Source organism: Vanessa cardui, chromosome 20 (assembly GCF_905220365.1).
Source record: "Vanessa cardui chromosome 20, ilVanCard2.1, whole genome shotgun sequence".
Taxonomy (NCBI): domain Eukaryota; kingdom Metazoa; phylum Arthropoda; class Insecta; order Lepidoptera; family Nymphalidae; genus Vanessa; species Vanessa cardui.
This window is the reverse complement of record NC_061142.1, coordinates 5,008,772-5,028,333: the sequence shown is the minus strand read 5'-3', so window position 1 is coordinate 5,028,333 and position 19,562 is coordinate 5,008,772. Positions and strand designations below refer to the sequence as shown.

The 19,562-nt window shown below is 30.0% G+C and overlaps 2 protein-coding genes across 2 annotated transcripts; both read right to left on the bottom strand.

Annotated features, from left to right (window-relative positions):
• Positions 1-31: 31 nt before the first annotated feature.
• LOC124538385 (cystathionine beta-synthase-like) lies at positions 32-11,304 on the bottom strand. The gene is made up of 11 exons (XM_047115429.1): positions 11,141-11,304; positions 10,954-11,059; positions 10,769-10,875; positions 10,491-10,661; positions 10,197-10,378; positions 9,360-9,599; positions 6,233-6,365; positions 4,762-4,939; positions 2,837-2,977; positions 628-818; positions 32-552 (listed from the first exon to the last, which is right to left on the bottom strand). Exons 2-11 carry the CDS (start codon positions 11,013-11,015, stop codon positions 455-457), a joined length of 1,503 nt encoding a protein of 500 aa, XP_046971385.1. The 5' UTR covers positions 11,016-11,059; positions 11,141-11,304; the 3' UTR covers positions 32-454.
• A 2,004-nt stretch (positions 11,305-13,308) lies between these two features.
• LOC124538386 (cysteine synthase-like) lies at positions 13,309-18,104 on the bottom strand. Its single transcript, XM_047115430.1, has 10 exons — positions 17,984-18,104; positions 17,404-17,507; positions 17,142-17,309; positions 16,911-17,071; positions 15,535-15,759; positions 14,899-15,031; positions 14,627-14,807; positions 14,049-14,180; positions 13,707-13,951; positions 13,309-13,502 (listed from the first exon to the last, which is right to left on the bottom strand). Exons 1-10 carry the CDS (start codon positions 18,052-18,054, stop codon positions 13,405-13,407), a joined length of 1,518 nt encoding a protein of 505 aa, XP_046971386.1. The 5' UTR covers positions 18,055-18,104; the 3' UTR covers positions 13,309-13,404.
• Positions 18,105-19,562: the final 1,458 nt, after the last annotated feature.

The window sequence follows — 19,562 nt, the reverse complement described above, 5'->3', positions numbered from 1 at the left end:
TGGTCATTGTAGGAAAAATAATATAGGAAAATTAAATCACTAATTTTATTTATTAATACAAAATATATATAAATGTATAACAATTAATTTGATTATGTTGTAAAGTTACTTAATAATCAAATGTTACATAACTATTTACTGAATGCACTATGGAATGAGGAGGACATTAAATGCTTTAATAAAATGTATGTATTTTCGTCATTGAATATTAAGTACAGTTGGCAGTCATATAAAGGTTTTTCCATTCCATATTTTGTTATAAATAATATGTATTCTTTGTCATATTGAAATGTAGATTTGAGCTTTAAAGAATACAAACATGTATTTCTTTTAATCTATGTATCTACATTGAGTCGAATAAAATAAATGCTAACATATATTGTGAATAAATTTGATTAAATAATATTGGCTTATATAATATATCACTTTGTCTGCAAATATACTAAGGAAGACTTCATTTCCCATTCAATTGATTGCTCTTATTAGTGATGTATGTCAATAGATCATCAGATGTTATAGCACCAATTGGTTTCTGGATATTGTTTGATGCATCTGAAAAAAAAAGCAGAATGTTATGAAATATTTTTGATTATACACTAGAAGAAAGTAAATTGGATTAAACATTACCTGTTTTGACAACAACCACATATGGAGCAATATCGAGCATTCTGGAAACAGCAGCTAAAGTGGAACCGTTGGAGACATCGATTTTATAGAATTTTTTCACAGTGAATTTTTCGAGGTCTTCAACAACACTGCCTGCTAGATTCGCCAACCTTTGCCTTGCATTATCTGCTGTGAAAATTCCTGTCAACGATCTGAAAATAGTAATAAATTATTAATTATAAATAACTTTTAATGAGAATAGTGTTTAGTGTATAGTACATACAATATGGAAAATAATTATTATATTATTTAAAATAAAAGTATTTTTTTAAAGGCTCTAAAAGGAACATATATAGGTACATGTCAACTAACATTTTTGCATTGTAATATTTGAAATATAAATACGGAATTTTTGATTGTTTTTAAGGAAGAGTATTCATGTTCATAATTAATGTTACATGGCCTTTAGGAATTGTAATTATTTTTCTGTTACTTGATCAAGAAATAAAACGACTACGTATATGAATAGGATTAATAGCACGAGCAAGAGCAACATTAGTCCATTTTATAAAAAAATTTAGTAGTTATCTAAAATTATCGAAACTTGTTTTTTAAAAGGGCGCATTTAATATTAAAACAGCTATCTTGAGGTTTGTTTTTGTAATTTTTTACATATTTATTTAATTTTTATTTCAATGACACTAATGTCATATGTCGTTTTATGGTCAAGAATTTGAAATTCGTTCGAAAATATTTTTCGGAAAATTATAATATTGTTAAAATTAAATATAGCTTAATTTATACATTAAATTATTATTTATTATTTTTTTAATGCTTAAATATATATATATATATATATATATATATATATATATATATATATACAAATATGAACTAAAACTAATTACTGTATTAATCTTGACCGCGTCGAACGGTGGAAAGAATGCTAGCAGCATTTCCCCGTTGAATCGCAATTTCGATCCTCTGAGCAAAAAACGAACCAGCCCTCCTATCACCAGTGGAGGCAATGAGGAGAGGTCAAAGATGTTTTAGTAAACAGATATTATATTAACACGCAAAAAGTGAAGACTAGAAAACGTCCTAATTGGGACGCTTGTCTTTAGTCGTTTTACGTAGTAATACGTTATAATACATCATAATTACGTAGTAATACGTTTTGCGTAATTAAAACATCTAGTTATGCCTTTTACTTATTGTTTTTATCAAGCTATCCTTTTTACTTTTAACGAAATGTAAAAATAAACTAAAATAAACGGTCCCCGGCGCGGCACACTTTTTTCTGTTGTTTAGTATGGATATAACATATCTGTTTATTAGAATATCATTGGGCGAGGTGTTATACTTTTGATGAAGCTCTTTGCACCACTACTCCAAGGGCCAAGAGTATCGACAGCGAGCGAATGAGCGTTATCAAAGAAAATTTTAAATAATTACATGTAATTTGTGATTTTGTTATAAGTGTCATTTGCTAATAATCACAAAATAGTAGGATTTTAGGAAATTAAATGTATGCAGAAATTAATATATTTGTATGTGCTTATATTATATGTATGTTTGACTACAGGATCAATGTCGATTAATTGGCTTTTGAAAAATTTATCTCTCTCTTTTTCTTACTCCTATTCGTAATTGATTATTGTTTTGACTAAAAATAATTGTATAACCATAAATCCCTAAAAGAATGCAGTAGCAAATCAAAAGTCAACAGTAACAAAGTACAAGTTTAAAATTCAACTACTCGCGAGATTACTGATGATACAGCAACCGGGCCACACGTGTATCAGTTCCCAAAGATTGGATCGAGTTCTCATCGCGCGCCATTTAAATTATATAATATATAAATATTCAAACGCGATAAGCATTAAACTTGGTCAAACTGCATTCATATTGTTCATCATCATTCAATTATCTTATTTTAAATAAAATAAAAAAGAAACTTATTTTAAGAAATATCATATTAAATAATACGTTTAATTTTAATTGGTAAAATTTCGTAATTCATCAAATTGTTTTTCTAACTCTACACATAACTGCTGCAGAGTAAACATTAATACAATTTTAAAGGTCCTCAAAATAGTAAAAACGGATATATTAATTAACATATTCGAGCCATACTTTAATTGTATAACTTGATTACATTATAAAATTGATCCAAACGTAAAAAAAACAAAATTTTAACAACATTGAACGATGTAATTATGAAACATACCCTTTATCGTCCACAATGTTGACGACCGGTGCTTTACTCTCCCGCAGCGCCGCGATAGCTTCACTGATCGAGCTGCTTTGTGATACAGTTGCGGTTGATTGAATAAAATCTTCATCCTCAGAAACTACTTTGTTCCACCACCTGTAATTTATATTTATTTATTCTTTATATCAGGTGTTCTTTTAGTATGTGTAAAGAACATCAATACACATTGCAAACTAGAGGCTCATAGTGTAATTATGAACAAAATTCCGAGACGTCTTATTTGTGGTGGAATGAACATGAGATCATACTTTTTTTATATAATTAAAAAAGGTTCGAGTGACAACCAGCAGACACACAGTTTAGTTTTGTTACCATCACCCACGTGTAAGGGCATCCCCCTTTTCGTTTCGTAACTGTTAGGTTAACTTAGGTCTACGGAAGTAGCTTATGTGAGTATTGTCTTTCAAAATCAAAAATCAAAATAAACTTTATTCAAGTGGGCTTTTACAAGCACTTTGAAATGTCATTTAGCAATTAAGTAAAGCTACCACTTTGAAGAGTATTTAATTTTTTTTTAATTGTTTTCATTTCTTCCAGATAGACATTATAGAGTGTAAGACGCTCCAGTGTTACTTTTTGGACAAAGCTCTCAAGTGTGTAGTACCTAATAAATATCTTTTTTTAAATAATTTCATATTTTTCATTGTGTTATTACATCGACATAATTATTATTAAACGAAAACATTTCCGAGAATTGTGGGATTATGTTATTCGTGACGTCTGTGTATATCCAGTTTGTCGATAAAATAAATTTACGCGGTTATGTTGTTATAATTCGCTAACTTATCTCATTATGTCAAAAGTTAAATACATTACTACGTTTACGTCGGCGTTTGGATTAAGAAACAAATATTTACGTATACATTTATACATTAATTTCTCATTCAAATTACATTACATCGAAAGTTATTGATATATTATCAAAGTATTATTATAATCATGTAATTGATGTTCGTATACATGATTTAGTGAGTAGCTTATATGATATTATAGCGACGGTTTATAATTTCTCGGGTTTAAATAAGGGATATTAAGTCTATTAAAAAATCCAGTAGCGGCGCTGTAAGTACGTTTGTGATATTGTTTATCAACATCACACTTATTGCTATGCCATCAGAGTAATTGGCGTAATAGAGATTCTTACGCTTTAAACGCTATATAATTTATTATTCATTGAAATTTGATACCGTGACCGTATAATATTAATTATATCAGAGAAATATCATCGGAATTGATGTAAACAAATGATGATTATTTTTATCATCATCACATAGTATAAGCTATGAGCTGAGATGGCCCAGTGGTTAGAACGCGCGCATCTTAACTTATATATGTGCTTAATTTGTATTTATAATTCATCTCGTGCCCGGCGGTGAAGGAAAACATCGTGAAGAAACCTGCATGTGTTTAATTTCATCGAAATTCTGCCACATGAGCGTTTCACCAACCCGCATTGGAACAGCGTGGTGGAATAGGTTCCAAACCCTCTCTTTAATGGAAGAGAAGGCCTTATCTCAGCAGTGGGAAATGTACGAGCTGTTACTTTACTTTAGTGTAAAACAAAGTCGCTTAAAGCTTTGCGTCCCTTTGTATGCTTAGATCTTTAAAATTCCGCAACGGATTTTGATGCGGTGCTTTTAATAGATAGAGTAATTTAGAAAAATATTAAGAAACACTGATAATTTAGACATTCTTTACTATATTTAGTATCAGCGTTGTACCCGTGCGAAGGCGGGTCGCGTCGTTATTTTTTATATATACACTTCTTTTCTCACTTTATATACATGATTTAAATCATACAGACTACTTTTTATTTGACTGCATATATTTTAATTCTGCTTATATTAAAAAAATGCTCTTTATAATTAATTTTAACTTACCACAATTTGTCATTAGTCGGGTAAGGTTTGAAGTTTCTAGTTTCCATCCATTGGTCTGAGATGAACTTGGTCATGTAATTACGAATGTTGTCCGGTAATAGTACTACGCATTTCTGTCCTGCCTTTAAACTCTTTGCAGCTTGCACCGCCGCCCACATCACGGCGCCACTGCTGCCACCTATTGAGCAAAAACGAGATTTATAGCGCACACACACATACACATCCACACACACACACACACACATGTTAAACACACCAACGAAACTAAGCAATGAAAATAGCAGTTTAGAAATTGACAGATTTTCGCAATTGAATCCAAATATAATCGTTTCCGTTCAAAAGTTTTCCTATTTTCCAAACGCTGACCCAATGATGATGATGGATGGAATGGAAAGTTGAATAATGTATAGATTTGTATAGTTGATATAAATAATCAGAATTTATCCTCAGTTAAAATTAAACTTAATTTTTGTGAGGAACAAGTTGGTACGTAATAGGGATAGTATCATTATCGCAGAAACGAAATTGGTAGTCTGTTGTGGCAGTACCATCATAATAGTTCTCGACCAAGTTTAAATGTTAAATTTTGATATTCAATTTCATCAACAAAAATATAACCCTATCAGAATAAAAAGACCCCATAAATATACGATCGTCAAAATAGTTCTATAACAATGGTTGCGGACACAAAAATGAATTATATATCCTATATTGAATGAAGCCTAAATTTTTTATACGCGATACTTAAAATTATTGTATTGTATTATAACTATCGTACTTCTTAGGCGGTCTTTATATTTTTTTATTTTATATTTATTCACGATATTTTGTACCGAAATTAAATATGAATTATTAGTAGTATATAATAGTATATAGTTTATACTATCTTTGATAATATTTTTCTAATATTAGTTACAATAGCACGTAAATTATACCAACGGCAAAGTAGATATATTGTTTTTTTTCCCGTATGTAATCGTAAACAACATATGCAGTACCAGTAGGTAAAATAACTGGTATATAAATACTATCAATGATTCATGATTTTCAATGACATATTTTTTCCAATCATTTACTGATTGTTGCGCGATATGAAAACTTATTTTCATGTTTTTATTGTTTACTATAATTTGATACTTTACTTACAAATGATAGTATTTCTATGTTACATGCTGTAATTCAATGTAAAACCGGATTTAATCATTCAAATGACAGTATTTCTATGTTACATGCTGTAATTCAATGTAAAACTGGTTCTAATCGTTCAAATGATAGTATTTCTATGTTACATGCCGTAATTCAATGTAAACCTGGTTCTAATAGAATGCTGATTAGGCATTAGTACAAAAAATATTTACTGTTTTTTTTTTATAAATAAATTATATAATTGTCCTGTTAAAATTAAACATGTTTATTTTAGCAATTAAATTAATGTTTTATATATAAGAGACTTAATATACATATAACATACCGCACAGTAATCCTTCTTCTTTAATAAGTCTCCGTGACATTTGTAATGACGAACTGTCTTCCGTCTTTATCCATTTGTCTATTACTTTCCTGTCTAGAGAACGCGGCAAAAAGTCGTATCCAATTCCCTCCACCTGAACCAGACAAGTTAAATTATTTTAAAAATATGATAGTGATAATTATATGGTTGGGTAATCTGCCTCCTCACGAGGAGGCAGATTGCAGGAGAAGGCTCTGAACTTATTCTGCCCCGTTGTTTCGCAGGTGGTTGGTATTTGGTTGGTGGTTGGTTCGTATGATTTCCCTACGTTATTTCCCTTAACCATTCGGTACAGAATGAAGTATTTAATGTAATAGCGTGCATTAAGACACTTAATCTATACTAATATTATACTATGTTAATACTAAAGTAACTCTGTGTGTACCGCTTTCACGGCTAAACAAATGAATCGAATTTGTTGAAACACGTTATAAAGTTTGGACCCCAAGGAAGATTACACTACTCCTAAAATCAAAAACATGCGATACATTTTATTTTTATATTGTTACGATGATTTTGTATTTTTTTTTATATGCAACATAAGATTTGTTCAAATTTGTTGAAACACATACAAGTATAAAATACTTATATGAACACGTATTTTGTCCATATCAATTGTTACGTAATTAAAATTATATTAAAAAATCTATTTTTTTTTACAAATATTATTAAATTGTTTTTGTAAACGATATATATGTTTATTGGGATGATAAACTTTATGCAAAATATATTTAATGTTTAGTTAATGACTCGATAAAGCAATGTTGTTTTGGTGACTTATAAACTCTTTGCTGTAATAGTTTTATGTTATTGGTACGATTTCATATCACACTTGTGTATGAAAAACGAGTTATGCAATAAATAGCGAGATTATGGGAGCGTGGACAATATAGTTTATCTTAAGTTTATCAAACTGTAGCTATCGTTCTTTTTTTTCAATTCAAATACAAAGCCAGTTACGGGTAACCTTAGGAGGACCTATTAACTGTACGTAGTACGTATAAATAATCACAACTGTCCGTAGTAACAATGTTATGAAAGTAACTCAGCGTTGATATAACAGATTATTTATTTTAGAAAATAAATAATTAGGCCATTGTCTGATAAGGCAGTATATTTGGTACTTCAGACATATGCAATTTTTTTTTAAATTTCCTGTGTTCAAGACCTTGGACTATCTTTACAATGGCGAGTATTTAAAATTAATTTCTTTATATAGTTCATGAAGTCATTCTTCACGAAGGTGAAAATCCAGACTTGTAATAGGATATTTCAAATATGTACAATTGTACATATTTTTAATATTATTTATTTAATGTATGGCGCATTCTATGTCGTAGTAATAATAAACTGTACATTTCAAGGTCTTCTTCTTCAATAATTATAAAATTATCATTTAATATGCAATACAGGTAATCTATATTCTATTCGCGTGTGAGTACAGAACCATTAACTAACGAAGGCGCGCCCTTCCATGGTAACTTATTATCGGCGTATGCGTGAGATTACTAGGAGTAAAAACAGCAAAAATCATTTTTTTATGGTATAGGTTGGCGGACGAGCATATAGGCCACCTGATGGTAAGTGGTCACCGTCGCCCGTAGACAATGACGCTGTTAAAAATATTAACTATTCCTTACATCGTCAATGTGCCACCAACCTTGGGAACTAAGATGTTATGTCCCTTGTGCCTGTAGTTACTCTAGATCATACATATATCTGTTATGTTTATTTTAATAACAAATATAATTTCGTAGACATCTTTTAACATGAATTGGGGAAAATTAGCGTTTCTACTACTATCAGGCCCTTAGGTACCTTCTCTAATTCCACATTGATCCCTCATATTATAATAACATGACTTTCATAAACGTCAATTTATCAATACTTAATTAAAATACAGTGTTCATATTCATCTGATGACGTCCTTACTATTTGTTAACTTTTAATATTATGGTTATTTACTTTACGTAATCGAAATCTATAAATATCTATTTGAATTTATCGTTAGCCAAGATTATCCGGTGCAGAAATGACGTTCTTAATAAGTTTGGGTAAATATTGTAAATGAAGGTAGTTTGCATATCACAATTAGCATTCATTCGCTGTATGATAATTTTTTTTTTTTGCATTATAATTCCGACAAGACGTCATTTCTTACATAAGTATTTATCGTAATTATCATGAATCGAATGATAATCACTGCAATTGGGCTGTATATGTAAAATCCTTGGATTATCAATTGTCGATCAAAGATTTTTTTTTATTATACATGTAGAAAGTATAAAAAAATCGGTTTTTTTTTGGCTGTATCGCTGAATCGATATTTTTGTTAACATCTTCAAGAATATAGACTATGCAGAAAGAGCCTCAGCGATCCACAAATGGTAAAGACTTCAAATATTATAAACAAATTACAAATTGATGAGCAGAATGAACCATCAATTTTTTTATATACTTTTTTTAGGTTTTCTCTGTAATCTCTTTATTTAACCGCGATAAAAAGTATATCGATAAATCACGAAGCAATATCTAGACTAATGCACTATTTTGGAACGTCATTGAAATGAGTGGAAAAATATACCTATATAAAGTCTTTTTGTGTTACACAAAATAATCCTTTTAAAAGATAAAATTTAAGTAGGAATATAGATAAGAAAATAATCATGAACTACATAAAAATATATCTATGAACTCAGTATTTAGGGGATTTTAAGCAATTTATTGATTTATATCAGACTAGTTTTTGCCCGCGGCTCCGCATGTTTTTAACGTGAAGGTAAAAAGTAAGAAGTTTGCTTCCTTGGAGTAAAAGTTAGATAATTACTGCCAAATTCATCAAGTTCGGTTCAGTGGATTGCGGGAAAGAAATACAGACAAGACAGACAGACAGACAGAGTTACTTTCGCATTTATAATATCGATATAAATTAGCGAAACATTTTTATATTTTATTTAGTATTATAAAATGTTGAACAGCAAAAAGGTCTAATATAATAATTATAAATGAGTAAAATAATTATGACTACATTTTTTAAACAATAACACATTAATTTTTAATAGCAAAAATAATATCAAATGTCACTCACCTCATACATTTGAACATCAGATTTGTTAAGTTCTTCGGGCTGAGCAAGTATTGATCCGTGAGGGTCTACACCCACTATAACACATTTGGGACATCTCTCTTTAATTTTGTGACCGATGCCGGAAACTGTGCCACATGTTCCCGCACCAACTACTACCATGTCTACATTGTCATCCAACGACCAGAGGATCTCCTCAGCAGTTCCATCATAATGTGCCAGTGGATTACATGGGTTGTTGTACTGTATAAAACAAATAAAAATATATTAAACATTAAACTATCATTATGAATGGTATACACTGGTTAAAATTTAGAAACTATGAGTGATTTCTGGTTTTTTGAAATTATAGGTATTTTCCTATTTAAAAATCCTTGAAAAATTATGATATATAGAGATGCATCTAGTAATGTTAACATGTCAATATAGACTAACTTATTTGTAATGATATGATAATAGATGAGCAAGGTTAGGGAAATTAACATATATAGATGCATGATTATTGCAAACCTATAAATAGAATAAAAGAAATAGTAGTCAGGAAACTCAACACACAATAAACACACTGTTTGTATTGAAATGATAAACTAATTTATCAAACTTATCGTTCCCTTGGGGTATAACATTGTATTTTTTTGAGCACATGATACAATATTGTACTCATGACTATGACACATTTATAAAAAAAATTTAGAAGCCTGCATTAAATTTATATTATACATGAAATTAATATACTGATAAGAGTTTAGTTATAACTTTTGATGCACTAAAGTGACTTTTATAACATTACAACGGAGTTATGACTTAAAATGGTAGGTTTTAAAATGGTTTTTTTTTTACCTGATCCAAGAGCACAGCATTAGGAATCTCCTTTGATAAACGTTTGGCAACACTTATATTACTGTCTGGCGAGTCTGATGCTGCCTCTGTAGGTGTTCTGATAATTTCTGCACCCAGTGCTTTCAAAGTATTAACCTTTTCATCTGACATCTTTTCTGGTAGTACAATGATGCATCTGTAGCCTAGCATGAAGTAAATATACTTTGTATTATTTGTTAAGTAATACATTTAATTTAAAAAAAAAAAAAAATTGTTGTGAATGTAAAACTTATTTTGAAGGGTCAAAAATATTACCTTTCACAGCAGAAGCAAGAGCTAACCCTATTCCAGTGTTTCCAGATGTCGGTTCTATAATCACAGATTTACCAGGTATGAGTATTCCTCTCTGTTCAGCATCCAAAACCATCCTATATGCAATGCGGTCTTTTACAGACCCACCAGGGTTCAAATATTCACATTTAGCATCTGAAATGCATTTAAATTAAAACAACATTTAGTTTAAAATTGTTACATCAGAACCATTTCATTTCAAATGATCACTGAACTAAAATAAAAAAGAAATAACTACTTACACATTTCACATTGGATACCTTCCTCCTTAGGTATTTTCGATAGTTTAACCAATGGGGTGTTACCAATGACATTTAATACATTATCCTGTATCTTTAGATTTCTGTCCCTAAAATTTGAAATAAATAAAATTTACGCAACTTAGTTAAGTTTTTAATAAAGCTGTGAGAAATACTATTATACTTACAAGGCTCTAACAATATGAGGAAATTCCTTGAGGTTAAAAAACTTCGATGTACCGTTTTCCATTTTCACGTGCTTTACGAGTTAACTTCTATTTATAAAATATACAACTGAAACATATGATTTGTAATTTATTTATCCAAAAAAAAAATCTTAAATAGAGTTCGTATATTTTAAAAGCTGAAATTTACCTTTTAGTAAATTAATTTCAGTTAAAAATAACACAAGTCACGAAACTATAGGCTTAGAGTGGTTAACACGTCAATCTACACGCGTTTAATGAATTGCACTGAACTGAACTGAGCCACTGAACTTTGTTGAAGTGATGTTAGACTGTTTAGAGATTGTGTTAATTTGTGTTTAGCCGCTACTATTATAACCTTACTATAAAGTCTTATCGTTAATCGAATACAGACTTTTGATAACTTCTAGCACCGTGTAACGCAGACGAAATTAAGTATTAAAAACATAACACATACATATTATGACAGTACTTTTTTGCGCAAAAAATAACTTAATTTGAGACTGTATAGTTATGACAGGAAACGTCAAATAAATATCTATCATTTAATATAAACACATCTAATGTACACACAGACATTCCATCGTTTATAATATTTATTGTGTTATTGTTTATTTTAGTAACTAAATGTACATTTATTATTTTCATTCTGGATATTTATTCTAAATTATCGACTTTATTCTGTCCTCTCTGAGCTTTGAATTATAATAATCGCTTTTTTTTCCTTTAATTTGCTGATTCATATTTGACTAAAGGTCCTAATTAAAAGTCCGTTTAATTGCTAATACAATATTAACATTATGTAAATTTCCATTCTGCACGGTGCGTATATTTCTATATATTATATCCATTAGAACTTTCTAAGTTTCTACAAAGTATTCTAGTGTACAAAGTATTCTACTAAGAAGATTGCCTGGTAAGGGTGGTATAACTAATTATGAATACTGCAAATTGTAATCAACCAATCATAACTTCATGACATTCTTTTTATAATTAATTCGTACGTTGTGCATGTGTATATACAGTATATATTAATTAACGCATTTTAAGCAGTTACATGCTCTCCTTGATTATTAACAATATGTCTCACTATACAATATTGTATTATATAATTTCATTGGTTGAATATATTTTAAATAATGTTGTGTTTAGTGCTAAACAAGATAACATTTAATAAATACATGTTTTCTTACGTTGCTTTCTATACCATCAAGTTTATGGATATGAATCGTTATAAATATAAATTAAGGACGTAAAAATTTTGCAGTTCTTTCAGATCGCAGAACCAAATCCAGGCAGGATTTGCATTTTCATTAGTAACCACTAATTCCACTAATTCCGAACTTTGCAAATTACCCAAGTCGCTGACAATTGATAAGTATTAAAAAAAGGTTTTTACAAGGAAGTCGATAATATTTTCAAAAGATGTTATTCTTATTTCTAGTTAATGTTAAGTTTAATAATTTTAAGATGCTAGGCTTTATAATTAACATTGTTAGTTATATTTTATGAATATTGTATATTATTAAAAACGGAGAGGATACCGTTGGATTTTTAGTGGATATTCCGTTGTACTAGGGTCGTATTGGGCACCGGTGAGTCCACATTTCACGGGTGGGAAACGCGTAATGCGTTTTCCCAGCGAGAAAAAGGTTTTGTTAGATACAATTTAAATAGTACTATATAATTCATTAAGTAGGATACTATTATGGGTTTTTAATTTAGGGCTATTGACACTCGAATTGAAGTAAGTGCTTCAGATTACATTACAATGGGGCCAGGGGCATTCCACATTTTATTGAATTGCTACCGGAAGAAACCGATCTGCTTCGTTGATATGCCATCTATCGTTCTATAACATGATAAGATATTTCTGATATTCAAACATAATTTATATGTCATATTTGGTAATCACTTATTAAAGTGAATCAAATCTTATCTTAATATGATCAAATCAGAAAAATTGAAATATAATATTTATCTTGAATTAATTGATAGGTTAATGAAAGTAATTTAATCAAAAATGGAAATTGCTAGTAATTAATACATTCGAGCGAATTGTATACGTATACCTACATGGAACTTTTTAGCCAACATACAAAGGATCTAGGAGTAAAAAAACTAGTAAAATATGTTTAAGTGCATGGGCATATTCTCTATTTTTTAATTACTTGGTGCTTAAATCAAATATAAAATTAAAACTCATTCGAATATTTTTAGTTTTATCTCTTCTTCTGAGTCTATGAATATCGTTATCATGCAAATAATAATACAAATGCTGTTAAAATATTTTTAATGACATGCTCCTTACGTACTCTTAAAACAATACAGTAAACGTTTAAATAATAAATGTAATAATAAAGAAATAAATGAATGATAAGTTCGCGCTAAATCAATTATTAGTTGTTATTTATTTTTACATGATTCGATACCTTAAATTAAGTTTGTGTAACGCTGATCTTTATTGTTGAATGAAAATATGTAATCGAGGATATCGTCACCGGTAGCCACACTCTCGGGTAAAAAATGATCTGAAAAATTAATCGGATATAACTAAATAAAAACAGAGAACAATTTGTATAAATTGAAAAATGATGAATGTCATTTTTGGTTATTTAAAAATACAGCCTTTCAAATTTATTAACATTGTCACTACGCCCTCTTTTACACGTTTAATGCAGATGCACTCTCATTATTATCATGGTAAGCAAAATAAAACATCTACATTTATTTACCTTCTTCAGAGTCATAAATATTCTGACCGATGACAACAAACGGCGTTATGTCTAACATACGGGATAGGAGACCTATTGTTGGCATTCCTTTCTTGCCATTCTTGGCCAATTTATAACAATCTTTTATCAAGTGGTCAGTAACTGGATCGTTAAAATTGAATTCTTCAGAATTTTGGGATGGTAATTTTGTCGGATTTGTAGCTAAGTTTCTAAAATTATCCTTTGAAATTGCACCTACGAACCATCTAAAACAAATAATATTAGTTGATTATTCTTTTGAAACAGTAGTGTCATTTTAATTGATTACAGTAATTTACATATTATAATATTTTTATTTCTTACCCTTTGCTATTAGCAACAATGGCTATATTCACGTTCTTCATTTCTGACAATGCTTCTGAACAGGTATAGGCATCGGTTATGATAGGATAAGTGTGAGTTAAAGTTAAGTCATTGATTGGTTTGGTCCACCACCTAAAAGTAATTGGAAAAAACTTTATATTATTTACTCTTAATGTTTTTATGATTCCGATTGTATGTAACTGCTCAATTGGATAAAATTGTAATTGATGATATTTTATCGAGTATTATAAATCTGCTATGTTTTAATGTCCAGGGTCTAAATATTATATAAAATAAATTAATTAGTAAGTCGTATTTGCAAATAAATAACACATTCCTTTTTTTAATTATGCAACAATGGTGTTCAAAAGTTTTTTAGGATTCTGTTGATCGCATCAAACTACTTTATTTATTTGTACTAAGTCACTAATTGACCCAAAGTACAGATTACTTTCGCAAGATGTCAGGCGTATGATATATAAATTTTGGACAAGTAATCAAAATTACTATTACATTTGCTCTAAGTTTCTGCTCAAAATAAGGCTTTGAATAAACACTTGCGGCATGTAATGATCTACCTCATAGTATGTTTAGGTGGATCCATAAACAGATGTGCTTCCATCCATTGGTCAGTAACGAACTTGGTCATATAATTCCGCATCCCATCCGGTAGAACTACGACAATGCGGTGGCCGGCACCGAGTTTATTTTTGCGAGCTGTTTTTATTGCTGCAGCCATTATTGCTCCACTGCTTCCTCCTGAACGGAGTTATAAAAAATGGTTATAATTTTGTAGTATTTATCTGTGTATTTTTGTTCCTTGGTGATATTTATATATCAATTGTCTTACCGCACAATAAACCTTCTTTTTGAATAACTTCTCTGGCCATTAAAAAGCTTTCTTCATCTGATACCACTTCATAATCACTGACAATCGATTTATCCATTACGATTGGAATATTTGAACCGCCGATGCCTTCCACCTGAATATTTATTCTTAATTTAAAATAGCGCTAGCTTGTTATAAACTTACACTTGTAAGTACACTAAAAGTTACATATTTCAAATAAGTTAAACTCCTGAAATGTTTCCTAAATGACTCGTTTATATAAGTACTACTAGTAGTCACCCGCGGCGTCGCTCGCGTTTTAGGGTGTTGGCTGTCCTTTCTTGGAGTTTAAGTTTGCTTCATACCAAATCTCATCAAATTCGGTTCAGCGGTTTGGTCGTAAAAGATCGACCGACAGACAGCAAAGTTACTTTCAGTTTCATAATATTAATATAGATAGAACTAAGTTATAACTTATTTATTATTAATTATTTCTTTTTCAGATTTTTAATATGGATACGTAGGTATTTAAGAATTTTTACTATTTTTATTACGAAGATCCGATGCGATTTTCTTTTATATAATTCTACTAACACTTGATACTTTAAATTCTAATAATGATTAACACAATTTTCTAACAATAATTTGGTGTCTTACCAAAAACGAGTGATTTTTTGAATGCACATTAAACATAGTAGATCCTTCAGGTTCGGCGACCACAATCAAACATTTAGGATACTTCTCTTTAATTCTGTGTCCGGCTCCACTCAAAGTGCCCCCAGTACCGACTCCTGACACAAGCGCATCCACTTTACCCAAGGCGTCTATAATTTCCATTCCAGTGGTGTCGTAATGAACCTTTGGATTTGCACTATTTTCAAACTAAAAATAATATAATAAAATTAATTTTATAAAAATAGTATTCACCTCAAATAAATACAATTTTATTTATCTTATTAAGAAAGTTCATTTAAAATATGTACCTATATTTTAGAACAAATAAGAAAAAAATATATTTAACATTAACTTGAGTATATCAGTTAAAATTTGTTTACTTGTTACAATTTATGAATATGCACTAAAAACTTTAAAATATTGTAATATTCTAGGAAAAATATAAATAAAATACTCATGTCAACACAATTTGCTTAAAGCCGATTTCAGTATGTTATTATTTTATTTTAAATTCTGTTCTGAAAGTTCACAACCAGAATCGTGATATATGTCGATGTTAGGTATTGCTTTCGAGATTTCCATATTTAGCATATATGCGATTAACTGCACTTTTCTATATTACTTATTACTTTGGGTAGAAAATAAAGATTAATATATTCACGTCGACTACGAATAAATATATTTTACAACTAGCTGAACCTGCGCTTTTCCCCGTAATATATAGAACAAAAATTTCCAACCTCTGTTTTACCCGTTTAGTAAAATAGGCTATTTGACTGGTTTTTAAAATTCATTTTATATTATTTAGTAGAGGTTAAGGAACCCAGTAAAAGTTGATTTTTTTATTTCTAGTACATATTTGCCGAAAAATATCATATTAAAAATTCCATATTTAAATAAAGCGCGAAAACGCTACTTGGACAATATGGCGCTGCAATGGGGTCGGTGACGTCACTTTGCTGTATTTTAATCTGTGGTACATATAGTAGAAAAGCAAGGTTTACAAGAAAGTGACATCATCATAAGCCCGGCCAATCAGGAGCGTTTTGTGTTATGTGACAAACGTTTGAAAAAAATGCATTTTTATTTATGGATTTTTGAATAAATTAAGCATTATTTTCAAGTTTCGTTAGTAAATAACCATTTTTAAACTCATAATATACACTGATTACAATAATTCACAATTTATTTTTCACATTGTCAAATAGCCTATTCTAGAGTTTCGTAAAATCCTTAGCCGACCTGCCAAATTTCAAGTTAGTAGATGTTAGTTTCTGAGATTTCGCTATTAAACAGTAAGTGGTATTCATTTATATTACCTATAGATAATAAGAACCAAAATAGTTTCTGTCACTTACTTGATCCAACATAACTACGGTATCTGGGTGGGCGTCCTTAATCTCCCTAGCCAACTGCATGGGTGATTTTGTTGTTACTACAACATCAGCGCCTAGTGCACGCATGGTGTTCACTTTTTCAGCAGAATTTTTATCGCTCATTATAATATGAGCTTTCTTTCCTATTGAAATAAAAAAAGAGATTAGAAGATTATCAAAAAGAATATAACATATAAGTATATATTTGCTAACCCAACAAGGTGGCGCTTAAAGCGACACTAATGCCTGTGTTTCCGGATGTAGCCTCAACAAATTCGGTATCATCATTAATGTATCCTCCTTGTTCTGCATCTTTAAGCATCGCGAGTGCTATTCGATCCTTTGAGGAGCCACTTGGGTTCATAAATTCACATTTCGCATCTTAAAATTCAAATAAATATATTAATAGCGACAAAATAAAAGGAAAGACAATATCTAAGTAATGAGAATGCTATTGTATAACTTTTCGACTTACAAATTTCGCAAGAAAGTCCATAGTCTTTAGGGATTCTATTAAGTTTGACAAGAGGTGTGTTTCCTACAAAATCCAAGATGCTGTTGTGCACTTTACATGCGTATCTATAAAAATATAATTAAAGTTTTTAAAATTAATGACTGTTATGAGAAAAACTTAACTATTATTATAAAAAAAAAACTTCTCGAAAATGATTTCTGACCCATTTACAAAATGCTCATTATTTTATAAAAGGATTAAAATAATATCTCCTGAGAAAAGAAAATTTTGAGTTTATTCGCGTGACCTGTACATTTAATAGAATTCCAAAACGCGGAGAAGGCCTTGCTGCTGTACACAGCATTAGAGGAAATTTTCTAACGCTTACCTTAACCGCATCGGACATGTGTGTATGTATATTTGTATGTATAATAGTCTCTTGTATTTTTTTGAATTATAATTTGCATAAAAATAATATTAAATTATCCTGGAATTAGTTTCAACGATAATTTTGTTATTTTACGATGACTTTAAGATATAAATTTATATATTTTAAACTAAATATATATTCCTCTGTATCCTTTACTACTTTGGCACTTACGGAGATTTCCAGACATATGTTTCCTTTCTAGATAGGGGAGATTTCTGCTTTGGATTAATCAAGTTAAACATTATGACCGTTTCTTTTCGTTGCAACGGAAGAATTAAATGTAAATTGCGATTGTACCCTCCTTTTATATATAAATTTAAACAAAAATGTACCTACTACTTCTACCTACTCAATTATGCCCTGGAATTAGAATTTGTAATCTGTTTTTAATTGAATCATAAAGATCGATAATGCGCTTATTTAGAAAGATAATAAGCAGAAATAATAGAGTATTGTTGTATTAATGGGAAAAAATTGACTTAAACTTGAATATATTTATCCTATAAAATCTTACGCTTTTGTATCATTTTGTATATTCAGCTTTACGAGGTAGGATTTATGCTCAGAATCTTAAGTGCTGTCTTAATTTTGTTATTCCTTGGTCTCGTAAGACTCGCTGTGTTCAATCAAGTTTATGAAGTTTCTCTGTTATAACGTTCTTACTGGTAGCTGTCACCGTTCCATCGGCCTACATGTTCTCCAAGGTGTGTGTCTCGTATGGTCTTAGTCTTCGGATTGTGTCTGATTTTCGGCTGATCGGAGTTTGAGAGTAATGAATAGAAAATGTACTTACGTTTGTGTATCTAGGAATTTTTTATAATACTTTACCTAGTGTTACGCCGTGACAGTAAATTCTACAGAACTTAATAGCCCCAATAGGGCAGATGCGATATTTTTATTTTTGTGTTTATTTTTAAGACTCCATATGAGATAGGCCACATGTATATTAAAAATTACAACACTGTAATTTTCTGCAAATAATGCGGTATCAAAATTTCAAGTTCAATTTTCGAGTGAAAACGGATCTATATTTCATATGACGTCACTGCTGTCTGTCACTGACCCACTGATCGTACTTGTCTTCACTGGCTTTCAAATAAATGGTTATTGACTGGACATTCTGACACAAAACTAAGGTAAAAGAGGGTTTAAGCTAAATAGAGGAATCTGGAGTCTGCTTTGACAAACTCAAGTCCAATTTTAATTCGAAAAACGCAATTAATTTTCGTTTCAATGTTCACTTTTTTAACTACTATAACCTCAAATAAGTAGTCATAACGGGAGTGACGTCATTGGACGCTAAATTTATATTAAATGAAATCGTAGTATTATTGTCAAAAAACACAATTTTATCAAATGTAAACCTTGTAGTGACCCTTCTTTTATATTTTTTTTAAAAATTTTGTTGCAAGATTTTCATAAATTATATTTGCATGTTCCCTATTAAGCTCTAAAAGATTGCTCAAAATGATCCCATAATATGAATATAGTAATAGTAGGTATAATTGGTAATTGTTATTAATATTGATAATAAACGACAATTTGAAGCGCGTGGGTAGTATTTTCTCCGATAACGTAACCTTCATGACTAATTACTCGCTATAATTATAAATTGCACTCAGTATTCATAAAAGTGATATTTTCGTTATCCAGATAGACGGTGAAATTATAAAAATAGTAAAAGGTAGGATTTCGTTTTAGACATTTATTTACATTTCGATTGCAGGACTTAGAGCACTTAAATTTTAAG

Bases quoted from the DNA above. Each gene is read 5' to 3' on its own strand.
- LOC124538385 (XM_047115429.1), bottom strand. From the start codon at position 11,015: ATGGAAAACGGTACATCGAAGTTTTTTAACCTCAAGGAATTTCCTCAT. The intron at 10,662-10,768 runs GTAAGTAGTTAT...AATGCATTTCAG, and splicing joins AGGTATCCAATGTGAAATGT to ATGCTAAATGTGAATATTTG. The intron at 2,978-4,761 runs GTAAGTTAAAAT...TATAAATTACAG, and splicing joins CCGACTAATGACAAATTGTG to GTGGTGGAACAAAGTAGTTT.
- LOC124538386 (XM_047115430.1), bottom strand. From the start codon at position 18,054: ATGTTTAACTTGATTAATCCAAAGCAGAAATCTCCCCTATCTAGAAAG. The intron at 17,508-17,983 runs GTAAGTGCCAAA...ATATTTTTATAG, and splicing joins ACATATGTCTGGAAATCTCC to ATACGCATGTAAAGTGCACA. The intron at 13,503-13,706 runs GTAAATAAATGT...TTAATTTTTCAG, and splicing joins TATTTATGACTCTGAAGAAG to ATCATTTTTTACCCGAGAGT.